The following is a 13,119-nucleotide window of genomic DNA, read 5'->3' as shown; positions in this document are numbered from 1 at the left end:
CATGGAGGGATAAAAAGCTGTGCAGTAACTTTCCTTCTACTTGTTCTGCACATACCTTACTCAGGCACGCCCATATGTCCATACTAGTCTAGGGCCAATTTAGGGGGAAGCCAACTAACTTATCTACATATATATGTGGGAGAAAACCATAGTGCCTGGAGGAAACCCATGCAGACACTGAGTGCTTGAGCAACACAATGCATTTCACTGAAGAATTAAAGGGGTGACGTTTTGAAGAGCTCGGACTCTGGAGCTGGAAGCGGTTATTTTGAGAGAGCGCTCACTACAAGCTTAGAAAGGGGTAAAGGTACAAGAAGGCTCCTCTTGTTTCCTGCTTTTAATATGGAGTTCCAGGAATTTAACATTAATTCAGCAAAGCATCTGAAATCATGGCCATCCTCTTGCAGGATAAGTGACTATAAGTTGTTTTATCAGGAAATCGTTTTTTTAGACTTGTCTATGCATGCTTTCCTTTTCCACTATTCCCCTGACTGACTCCCTTTGATGGAAGGATATGTCTCAATCATCCATTGAATCCTTGGGAGGCATATGCCTGTATTATGATCAAGGCCGGGGGGAGTGCGAGGGGGGGGGGGATGGTAGACATGAAACTATATGTGAATGTGTAAATTAGTCTTTAAAAAAAATGTTAAGGCTCTGCTTTGAATTACATCCCAGTTGCTTACTACATATGTTGCTGAGGATGGCCTTAAGTTCTTTTTATGTTTAACCGTACCAAAGTATTTTTTTTAAAAGCTTTCCTTGCTGACAGATGAGCAGAATATCTATATGGTTTGCATAATTTGGTATGAAAGTAGAGTATATAAACTGCTTCTTGCAGCCTAGTTGCACGTACAATGCCCAGTGGAACAATTGGCTTTTCCTGCCATGTGCCAGGAAGTTTTGAAATAGGTTACACTAAAGGAATGTTGTTCTTCAAGGCCACCTTAGTTCATGGGGACCAGGAAAACTAGTAAGCCTTCCTCTGTGGATATTGACGTGATTTCATTATCCCCATGCAGAAGTGGCTGGAATTAATAACTTTCTTGATAGTTCTCAGTTTACTCAATAATGTGTTTGTCAGAGCCTTTCATCTTTAATGTGAAGTTCTTGAATTGCCAGTTATGTTGTCTAGTGGGGTAATTGGATCAGTGACTGTTTTTCATGTAGGGAAATTCTCAACTGAGTTTCCTTGTTTTGTAACTGCTTACCTTGGAAATTTGATTATTTTTTTTTGTTTGTTTGTTTTTGTATGTTTCTGCCTACTTTTACAGTGTTCCTGTGTGCTACGTAAATAATGAATACCTAATAGAGCAAGGGACCTTCATAATTTGTGCAGGCGTAGAGCTAAGGCACAAATATGTTATTTCTCGGGAACCTAGAACATTGTCTAATTATCCAGCATGTGACAAAATCTTGAAATATACAATTTTAATACGCTGGGCACTTAAAGCCAACAGTGGATATTTTGATAGTTAATTTGATGTTTGCATTGGAATCTTATTTGAAGAAATATTAATAGCAGATTCTAATAGAAATTTGAAGTCACATGATGAGCTGAGCAATTTGCTTCAGAACGCAGAAGATGATTGGTTAGTCATGTTCAGAAAAGATCTAGACCAATTACAACTGGAACTTGTACTTTTTTTATGTCCACGTTAGGGATGGTCAGTGAGATGCAAATAATTTCAGGTTGTATGCAAATGTATGTAGCTTGAAAATGAACCAATCAAATTTTACCACAGCAGGATTTGATTTTTTTCACAGTGTTCCCTGTCAGATGGCTCTGGGGTCCTTGGCAATTGCCCAGGCTGCCATTGTGGAAGCGCCAGCTCTGTATTTCCCTGCCCCCTCCACCCAGCTACATTCTCCTGCCACCCAGCTGGAAAACATTTGGTGGAGAACACTGGGTTCATGTTCAAGCTACATAAAGTTGCATACAAAATTTGCATAATGCGGCATCAACTCATAATTAGTTGCATCTCATTGACCATTGACCTTTCCTAGTCCCAATGACCTACAAGTTCTACTTAAAGATACCTGTTTAAAGCAGAAAATCTTTGACTCCTTAAAGTAATATTGGTTATAGAACCAAAACTATTAGCATGTAAGGTCTGTGTGAAAATGAAGCAGCCTGGGAACAGTGTGTGTGAGGGGAGTTTAGTGTGCGGTGTGCGCAGGAAAGGAATATTTGTATGCAGAGGCCACCCTTCCCAAGAAAATGTGTGTTATGAAACTTTAGAATACAGTCACTATGACTCATTCCGATTCCCATCTACATTCCTGAAAACTGTGATACAGACACCATGAGGTTATCATCACTGACACTGTAGTACAGAATATATTTGCCTTATTCATTTTTACACTTCACATTGCATAGCAAACACGTTCTAAAACTGTAGCTTGTGAAAAAGCAACCTCATGTGTGATGCAGCTGCATTTCATTCAAGAATTACATGGAATACCTTTTATTTACGGGTTTTAATCTGTTTTTTTTAAATATCACAAATTATATTGCTTATAAATATTGCATCGATTCCCAGAGTGTACTCAGACTTAATGTAATGTCTTTAAATGGGAATCAGATCTGAGCACAGAGGAACCTCTAGATTCTAGAAGACTGGGAGGAAGCTTGGAAAACTATCACAAAATTATCCCTAAATCCTGGCTTCATGGAATCGGCCTATAAGGTTTTACTGTGATGGTACTGGGTACCTGCTACATTGAGTCCTATACCTGGAGCTGGGTGTGAGCTATGCTACAGATGCTGCGGGCCTAGGGGGATATAACGCATGTCTTCTGATCTTGTACCATGCTTACAGACTCTGGCCTAGAATCTTTATTCGGGAAAACCGTCCCACAAGACCGTTTATACTTTTGTACTTTCCAAAACAAAGCTTAATTAAATACTAAAGAACGCTTAGCTAATTTTATTTTTGTGTTGGCAAAACAGACCACCGCCAAGGCATGGAAGTACCAGTTTATATCTTATGATGAGGTTTAGGCTAGGGTCACAACCTTTATGGTTCAAGAATGGATGGTGGTTGTCCCAGCTAGAGGACCGCTCTGACAAAGCATACCAAGTGTCGGGGGCCCTTGGCATCAGATGTTAGGGGGGGGGGGGGGGAATAAGGCAGTTCTCAGGGCTCCATGGCATTGCTTTACTTTCTGTTCTTTATCTGTTTCTTTTCTCTTTTCTTCTCTGTTCTTCTTTCTCTAGCTCTGATTGCTCTCCCAATGGTGATTTTGAAGCTTAGCTTTAGCTTAGGCCTCGGTTTGTATACAATACAGTGTCTGTCTTTCATATTGCTTCATTAGGTCAATAATGTTGTTATGTACACAAGGACCAATAAAGACGTTTGTGCTCCTGTCATTCTAAATGCTTGGACACTGTAACTGTGGTACACAGAATTTCTGTGACAATGATGTATGACTATTTTTCCATCATTAATTTATGTTTAACTTTAAATGATTGTTCCACATTTGTAATACAAGTGAGTGCTGAACTAACCACTTCACTGGTTATTGTACATCACCAGCGAGCCTCAAGAACAAGTTTCTAAACAGTTCAGACACAGTTTACAGCCCTGATTATGACTCATACACACACTTAAGCCGGATGAGGCGGCCAACAAGACTGCCTCAGTCAATGGATCCATTGCAGTAAGCGGACCACACTTCTGTGCAGTCCACGATTATCCTGGGCCAGATGGATGCAGAACAAAAGCTCACGTGTCTTGCCGCCACTCTGTTTTTGTACACAGCCTGGTGGCCAGCAAAAACATTGGATCTCTATTGGGCTGCAAAATATCAATGGGAATCCTCAGTCAGGAGAATTGCATAGTGTGTACCAGGCATTACAGAGCACTAGTTGTGGACCTGTGTAGGAGGTCTCATGGAGCATCATGTGATTTGTTTGATCAGCTGATAGATTTGAAAAAGCTCTGATTTCCTGTGATCACATAGACTTGCTTATCTATCACCTGACCAAACTGATCACATGCTTCTCCATGAGTTCTCCTAGACATGACCATCACTACAGAGCACCTGAATTGAACCAAAATGTTCCAAAATGAACATGTTAACAGTGTTCTCCCCAGAATTTTTCTCCAGCTGGGTGACATGAAAAAGTAGCCGGTGGGGCATAATGGGGCAAAGCAGGGCCGGTGCTTCTCTGCGCAACTCTGCTTATAGCGCAGGAGGCGAGCTGATGACAGCTGGATGCTCACCGAAGTTAGCCGGGTGGAGAACCCAGCTAAAAGAGCCTGGGGAGAAAACTGTGTTAATGTGTCTATTATGTAGTTCTAATACATGTTTGGTCTGAATATTTAGAACATTGTGATTATTCTCCCTCTTCCTGTAAGGATGCTCAGTGTAAACCTGTCTGCGCAGTCCTAATGCACCATTTCCTCAGTCTGAGAGCCATTATGCAAGGAATGTTGGAGGTAGACTGGGATATTTATAATATTCAATAAAAAAAACCAATGAATATTAATTTTGTTTTATTTTAATGAAAATGTAGCTTTACTAAACATCTAGGCCAACATGGTATAGCATACAAAATCAGTAGTGTGATTTAATTTTCTAGGTGTTCTGCCTAAATAAAAAGAAAGGTAATAGTGCATTGTGGGATGCTATCTTTGTGCTGAGTGTATTGTGTTTTATTCATTCGAGGGGGGAAAACCACATATCCTTGGCAGCAAAAGAGTTAAACATCTTATAGTAATGTCTGGCGTAGTTTTATTTCCTTTAGTGTTTATTACCTTTTTATATTGAGCTGCTTTGTCTCTTCTTTTTACCCAAGGCCATTTTCCTCAAGAACACTTACAGTATCCTAGTTCTGTAAAGGCATACATGGAGTTTTTCCCATCTTAATTGTGGTTTGCTAGCATTTATTTTTTCACCTTTGAAATGATATGGTGCTTTTTAATGCCGCAGAACTGAGAAATAGTTCAATGAAATATGGTACATGTGGTGTTCATGAGAGATGGAGCTTTTTTTTTTTAACCTTGGATCTGTTTTGTTTGATTTACTGTTCATTGGAACTGGATGCATTAGTTATGGTATGATTGGTGGGGGTAACACTACAATATGGAGTTTTTTATTGATTGATTTTTTACGTCCAAGTTGTTATATTTGTATTGGTTTCTTCTTTATCCAGCTATTTGTACAAGCATTAAAAATGTGTTGGCTTCTCCACAGCAAAGTCACTAAACCAGAAAAGCTTCCCGCACACGTGTATGAAGTGGATGAAGAGGCAGACAAAGATGAGGTGGGTTTATTTTCTGTAAGCCATGTGGAAGATAGGTACGTGTGTCCACCTCCAGCTCACTTTAAGCAGTTCTTTTTGAGTGATTTTCAGGCTAGTGAATAACCAACAATTGTCAGGTTTCTGTTACACCATTAATAGATGATATACGTCTTCATAGATGTCAGCTGTGGTTTGAATAAATTAAATTAAATTTGGATTAAAAGGTTAGGTAAAATGTACTCCTTTGGTATGTCTGCAGCTGTTAGAAATGTAAGAAATTTAAATCAAGGCCTTTAATGGTATTACTTACAGAGAAATCAGCAATGAGCGACTGCTTATTCTTCATGATTAGCTCACTAATCTAACTACAGCTAGCATTTAGAAGCTGTTTTGTCCTCGCCAAGAAATAGAGCTGATGAAATGCTTTGGAAAGTAGTCCAGTATCATGAATATGATGGAAACCCCAGCCTTTTTGCCCCCATCCTGGCGACTGTGCCATTATTCTTTACCTGTCACGCCATCGGCGCTGATTGTCCGTGCCCTATTTCCAAATTCCGGTCCCACGTGACTACCGGCATATAGCTCAGCACGGATGGCTGCAGGTAAAGTATAACTGCATGGGCACCTGGGGAGGGGACATAATACATTTGGGGGACTGCAGATGTGGGAGACGTGGCGGCATCACAAGGCCAATTCCCACAAGATTTCATGCTGAAATCGATCAGCCTGCTGCTTATTGCATTCAACAGAAATCTCTCTGATCAGATTTAATCAGTGAGATCTGTCTCTTGGTCGATTGGCCACCAAAATTGGTAGATGTATGACTACCTTAAGTTACCACCCAAATTGATAATAAATCATTCCAGTTCTCTGCATAAGCACCGTTCTTATAAGTAGCATTACATCTTCCAGAGCACTTGTATAGAATGAGGTGGAGCTACAATGAACAGTAGCTGGTCCAGTGTCTAGGAGAATTCATTGGTTTGCATTTTTTCACTTGTTCCCAGTCTTGGTGGGTTATTTTCTGTTTCCTTGTTGCTTGTCCTGAAATGATCTCCCGTGTACTTTGTTTCTGTGGTTTCAAGCAGAAAACGTTTCCCTTTCATCTATGAAAGTGAATTGCCCAGGTATTGGGTCAGTTGTTGTTACTGTACATCACAACTGCTGACTGAAGTGTGCAGATGCACAGGATGTGGACTGTTCTGACCGTTCCTCTGTTGATGCAGCCGAAGTGCTCTGCTATGTATTTGTCCATGCTTTCTATTTTTTAGAGTACTTCCACGTATATATAGGTTATGTGACCTGATTTGAAGACAGGATTTCACACTCTAGTTACTAAGCATTCCGAGGCTACATTTAGATCTGTGTCTAGAGGTGAGATTTAAAGGGACCATGCCATTTTTTTCATTCAGAATGGATGTAGTAAAGATTTGTTATATGGATTTCTTAGCTTAGTTTTGCTGATAGCACCATTGTATTGAAGCGAAATCGATGCTCTCCACTCATATTGGTAGCTCTAAAGGGATACCGTAGTAAGAGTGAAGATTTTTTTGTTGTACTTCCTGTTGATCCTATGTCTCTAAATACTTTCAGCCACAGTCCCAGAATGAGAATGAAGATCAAGTGCTCTGGTTGAAGTGGGATTATTTTCCCAAAACTGAAATGACAGTAACTGCTCTTAGGTACATAAAAGAACATTTGAAAGCATTCCCTGTGTGTAAAAACATTTACTTTCACTGCATACAGCAGTACATGCTTGCTTATCTCTGGCTAATCGGTGAATGCAATCATTGCTGGCCAGGAGACGCACTTTGCCTGTGTCTTCATTTGGCTCCCTTGCTCTGCTGAATAGACACTTCGAGTCCCTTCAGAAAAGGAGGGGGGCAGAGTGAAGACACTTATTGGGCCTAACTGGATAAAGCTGAGTAAATTGTCTATAGATAAATGTGAGAGTTTTGTGATTCAGTGGTTCTGAGCATTTGCAAGTCCCTTAATCTGGGCAATGGTTCTGCCATGTGACAGAGTTAGTGCAGACATGCTAAATCTGAATTGCTCACAAATGTGAATGTATTTCATCATGTCTGAGGACATTCTAGTCACACATGTGCAATTGATACTTATAGGTTTCAAGAAGGCAAAAAAGTAGTTTACATTGATAATCCTGGTAGTTCTTGTTCATACCCTGGAACAGTTTTATAATGTGTACAGCTAGCCATATCCAATCCATACCTTTGAATTTATGAGGGCCAGAATGTCTTTATACAAGTTGGATATTAACAACATCTATGGGGTCTGCTATGAACTAGCTCTTCTGGATGCTTGCCACGCTTACTAGGGTCTATAGGAATGAGTTGCACGCATGCACTCTCTGTAATGAAGCGATGCATTATGGATGTTGCCTTATATTCATGTTCTAGTTGCAGGCTTTGTACCTAGTGAATAACATCCGTGAAAAATGAGTTTTACTTCATTATTGGTCGTGTAAGGGCCTGTCTCCACTCATCCATTTTTCTGCACAGGAAAACCAGACTCTGTAACAAAAAAAAAAGTTCCCCTGGGGGTATGCACCTCGGTAGGGGGAAGCCTCTGGATCCTATCAAGGCTTCCGCGGTCCCACGGCAGTCTCGCTACAGCCCACGGAAGGCACAGCCGACAATTTGTCAGGCTGTGCAATATTTACCTTTTCTGGCTCCAGCGGGGGCGCTGTTGCAGGTCTCGGCTTGGAAATAGGCGGAAATAGCCGATCTCTGTCAGGTTCGCTCTACCACGCAGGCTCATGTGACTTGCGCCTTAGAGTGGCCCGACATCGATCGGCTATTTCCGCCTATTTCCGAGCAGAGTCTCGATTCTGCGCTGGAGCCGGGAAGGTAAATATTTACATCCCCGCCATTCGGGGAGCTTTATTGCTGCCCGCAGTGGGACACAGGAGGACGGGGGAAGCCTTGATAGGACCCGGAGACTTCCCCCACACGAGGTGAGTACCCCCCAGGGGAACATTGTTTAGTTACAGATTTTCTTTTAATGCATTTTTCACATGCAGAAAAACAATTGACAGCAATGCAAAACTGTCAGACAACTCATGCTGAAAAACTGATGCACAGAAAAGTGGAGACAGGTCCTTATGCATTTTCCACATTGTTTTTTGCATAACTTGTCACCAGCGTAAAATGTTAAAGGCCTTTTGAGCAGGAACTAGCATGTCTTTTAGTTATTCTCACCAAAATCTGGTTCCATCTAGAGGCACCTTTTTTTACGTCCACCGGTTGCGGCCTTGGCATGAGTAGCTCTGGTTCTGCTGTACGTTGGACAGGATCTTTGGTTCTAGCTCAAGCTCATTTTGTGCTAAATGTGACAGGTTTAGCAGTGAAACATGAGTGACCTTTTTAGGTTTGACCGCAATAGCGTAATTGCTTCCTGTAAGACAACATAAAATATGAATGTGGCATGCACCCAGCTAGAATATACGATATCTCAGTAACCAGCCTGGGTTTGTTTAAATATTCCCCTTGTGAGACCTTGCTAACAGCCGCAGTTATTACAGAAGCCAGGTAGTTTGGAATGCAGACTTTTAATGTCTTCTGTGGACAATCATTCCTTCACAGAGGACTTTACACCATTTGTATGAAATCATGAGTACAATTTTCTTATGCACATAAATGACTTAAGATAACTGTGACATTGTATTCATTTGCTGTAAATGTCTGTGTAGAAGCAGTCATACAATAAACAATGTAAAAGACACAATGACCTTTGAGCTCTAACAAGAGTGTTTTGTATACAGGATGCTGCATCTCTTGGCTCACAGAAAGGGGGAATCACTAAACATGGCTGGCTCTACAAGGGGAACATGAACAGTGCAATAAGTGTCACCATGAGGGTAAGTGTCACACACCATATTGTACTACAGATACCTTTGCTGGTCTTCAATGTCTTTCCCCTCTGTGCAGCACTGGGAGGCATTGATGAACACCATTCTGCCCTCCATTAAATATGTGTATAAAATTACGTGTTAAAATAAATGTAACTAAGTTTAGGGGGGACCTGGAGTCAGTCTTGTGAAACAGTAACTCAGTAGTGAGTCAAGGTTGCAAAGGAGAGACTAACTAGAATTTGCTATCTTTATTCATTGGTACTAGCATAGTTTAACTACCATATATACTCGCAAATAAGCCGAGGTACCCACTTTTCCCTCTGAAACCAGGAAAAAGTGATTGACTCGTGCATAAGCCCCCTCCCCAGTATAGCCCCCTCCACAGTAGCCTGATGTTGCCCCAGTGCAAGTCAGCCCCTCTCCCCATAGCCAGATTGCCAATCATTGCACCACTGAAACGTTGCTGGCATGCTCTGCTCCACAGGCCAGGGGACACAGGTAGTCTTGAGCAGCACACTCTGCACACTGTTGCAGGGGATGGGGGGGCACGGACATAGCAGGGAGCCAGCTGGTAAGAGCAAGATAACTAGTGCACAATCCTTGCGCTCCTCTGCCAGTAACAAAACCTGCTGCACCATCCGATCTGCTCCACTGACTCGCATATAAGCCGGGGGGGGGGGGGGGGGGGTTATATTTTTTTTGTGCAGAAAAATTAGGCTGATACACGAGTATATACAGTATTGCTGAAACATGGTATAATGTATGAACACTTGTATCAAGTACCTACTCAGGTTTCGAGCCGAATGATGCATCGTGAGGAACCCTTTTTTTTTTTTTTTACCTTCAACTTGACATAGATGACCTTTATTGTAAGCAATTTGACTGCACTACCAATTGGAACATAAGCTGGGGGTTATTAGAAGTCTGCACAACTGGGCTGAGATAACACACACCTGCTCAGGCTGATCCTTTGATAAAATAGCAAGGAAATGTCAAACACCAGCCTAATGAGCAATTGAGTAATCCTAGAACACTGCGAGGTTTTTAACAAGCATTTCTTTCCTAAACTCTTCATATCCAGCAACACGCCAGGGCAGACATTTGTACATCTAATACACAAGCAGAGCTTGTGTTAGTCAGACTGAGAAGTGCAAATATTAGTACATAAGGAGAGACCAGTAACCCCTGCTTTACATTTCCACATAACATGGGAGCACAGGACAGAAGGCAGAGTTTTACCTTTCCAACATTCCTGTTGATGTCAGTGCATTCCTCCACATCCCTGAAAAACTGTAACCTCATAGTGACTGATCTGGGTGGCTGGAATAATCCTTTGGGTTATAGAGAAGATTGAGGTGCTCATAATTCCAACTTGCAAGCAGATTTAAGTCATGTTATAGCCAGCTTTTAACTGAGCCAATAAAATCCATCTACTACTGGTTTTGATTGGCCCAAATCCAATCTGCATACAGTTTGCATTATATTGGCATGCAAACCAGAATTATTAGCATTTAATTAACCATCTCCTGCTAAACATGTATGGGAATCTTTGCACTAGTTATGTACACTTCGGAAACTCAAATGACTCTTAAATTTTCTATCATCATGTAATGTTAATGTTAGAATGAAACCTCATTTCACGAGGATCACCTTTTCCTGTGTAAATTGTTATTGACAGTTAAAGCGGATCAGAGATGAAAAACTAACTATAACAAGTAACTTGTCTATATATCTTATGTACAGTTTAGATGTTTTAAACAGCAAATCTGTCTGCAAACAGCTTTAATGGAATATGATTATTTCTTCCTGTGATACAATGACAGCAGACATGTGGTTTGTAAACATTACACAGAGGCAGGCTTATCTGCACCATCAGCACTCAGACTGAAAAAACCTAATCCCCCCTCCTCCTCCCCTCTGCCTCTGAAATCTCTGGCTAGTAATACCTCCCCCTCCTCCTGCCCAGACTGAGCTCCCATGAGCCCTTGCTACTGCCAAAGCTCTCTGAAAACTGTGGGTGGGGCTTATTTAGTTTATAGGGCATTCGAGTATTATTAAAACAAAAACAAAAAAGTATTTGACTTGAGGAATGCCCTATAAACTATAGGAAAGGAACACAATTATGCAATGAGTAAAAGTTCATCTCGGATCCACTTTAAAGGAAAACAGAGGTGACATGATGAGATAGACATGTGTATGTACAGTGCCTAGCACACAAATAACTAGGCTGTGTTCCTTTTTCTTTCTTTGCCTAAAAAAGTTTAACATCAGGTAAGTGACAGTTTCTGCCCAGGTCGGACTGGGTCAGACTATACCATAACCCTCAGTGGTAAGTAATTAGAGCCATAAAACACTTTCCTGTCGGTAAATGGATTCTCAGAGCAGTATAGAGATAGGGGTCAATAATTCATATATTTAAACTCTGGCATACTTCAATTAAGGAGTCATTAAGCAGAGACAATGAAACAGTAAAAAATTAACTTCTTGGCGTCCGATTGGCGTGGACACGGCGCCAGTCCCAGGACCGCCTAACGGCGATGGCCGTATACTCCTGGGGCAGAGATTTGCAGGAGATCGGCGCATCTCCGCTTGGATGGCGTAGTGGAGAGCTCCGCCATCAGTGACCCAGTGGTGATCGCCGCTAGGAGACAGATGGCGAAACTGTTTCGCCGTCTATTTAGTCTGTACAACGCTGCGATCTACGGCATCGCTGTACTGGGGACAGCCTTGTGACATGGCTGTCCCTTCTAGAGGCTCAGGAGTGATCGACTGTCATAGGATCAGCGATCACGGTGAATGGTTGGGAGGGGGAGCAGGGGATGGGAAAAAAAGTTTTATTAGTAAAAAAAAAAATAAAAAAAAAAAAGTGTGTGTATATATATATATATATATATATATATATATATATATATATATATATATATATATATATATATATATATATAAAAAAAATAAACAAACATTCTGGGAGCATCAGAGCCCACCAACAGAAAGTTGCTGTACAGCCCTGCAGCAAGGCCTTAAAGTGACTCTGTTATCCTGTTTTCTACCATCCTACAAGTTCCTAAACCTATTCTAATGTGCTCTGGCTTACTGCAGCACTTTCTACTATCGCCGTCTCTGTAATAAACCATCTTATCTTTCCCCTGTCAGACTTGTCGCCCTGTGTCTGGAAGGCTGCCAACTCTTCAGTGTTGATCTGCTATGCACGCCCCCCTCCAGGCCCCTCTATGCTTACTCCTGTGTGTGTGTGTGTGTTATTTACATTAGCCAGCTTTTCTCTGCTCTCTTATCCTTTACAAGCTGGATAAATCCTCTGTTGTGAAAGGAGTCACATGCTGAGGAATTAGACATGGGCAGAGCTGTCTGCAGGAAGAAACAATCAGCCTGTAACTCTTCAGTGGGTGAGAGCTGCAGGGAGAAAGAAACACACAAATGATCTCTTGAGATTCAAAAGGAAAGCTGTATACAGCCTGCTTGAGTATGGATGTATTTTCTATGTGTCGACATACTGTACATCAACCTACTTCCTGTTTTGGTGGCCATTTTGTTTGTTTATAAACAAATTTTTTAAAACTGTTTTTGACTACTTTTAATGCTGCGGGAGCGGCGAAATTGTTAGAGGGGAATAGATGTCCCCTAACGCACTGGTATGTTTACTTTTGTGCGATTTTAACAATACAGATTCTCTTTAAAGCTGCAGTGGCCGATTTTATGAAAAATGGCCTGGTCTTTATGGGTGTTTAAGCCCGTGGACCTTAAGTGGTTAAAAACTAGATTGAAATACAAAATAAAACTGTGGGGTATCAAAAAAGGTCATTTTTAGGAGACTGAGGATAAATAAAATTGTTTTTCTAATCTGTTTATTTTCACCTCAGATATCCTTTAACCTCCCTGGCAGTGTATTAGAAACCGCCAGGGGGCAGCGCAACACTATTTTTTAATTTTTTTTTTTCTTGTATCATGTAGCGAGCCTAGGGCTCGCTACATGATAGCC

The 13,119-nt window shown here is 41.3% G+C and overlaps 1 protein-coding gene across 14 annotated transcripts in view; it reads left to right on the top strand.

Moving 5' to 3' along the window:
• DOCK9 (dedicator of cytokinesis 9) overlaps positions 1–13,119 on the top strand; it is a 414,823-nt gene that overhangs the window by 195,946 nt on the left and 205,758 nt on the right. For all 14 annotated transcript variants that reach the window (XM_068267974.1, XM_068267970.1, XM_068267967.1 and 11 more), the window contains exons 5-6: positions 5,203–5,272; positions 9,033–9,128. In XM_068267974.1, coding sequence (XP_068124075.1) covers positions 5,203–5,272; positions 9,033–9,128 — 166 coding nt within the window. The remainder of the gene's footprint in view (positions 1–5,202; positions 5,273–9,032; positions 9,129–13,119) is intronic.

The sequence above is a fragment of the Hyperolius riggenbachi genome, chromosome 2 (genome assembly GCF_040937935.1).
Source record: "Hyperolius riggenbachi isolate aHypRig1 chromosome 2, aHypRig1.pri, whole genome shotgun sequence".
Classification (NCBI taxonomy): domain Eukaryota; kingdom Metazoa; phylum Chordata; class Amphibia; order Anura; family Hyperoliidae; genus Hyperolius; species Hyperolius riggenbachi.
This window is presented reverse-complemented; position numbering and strand designations above follow the sequence as displayed.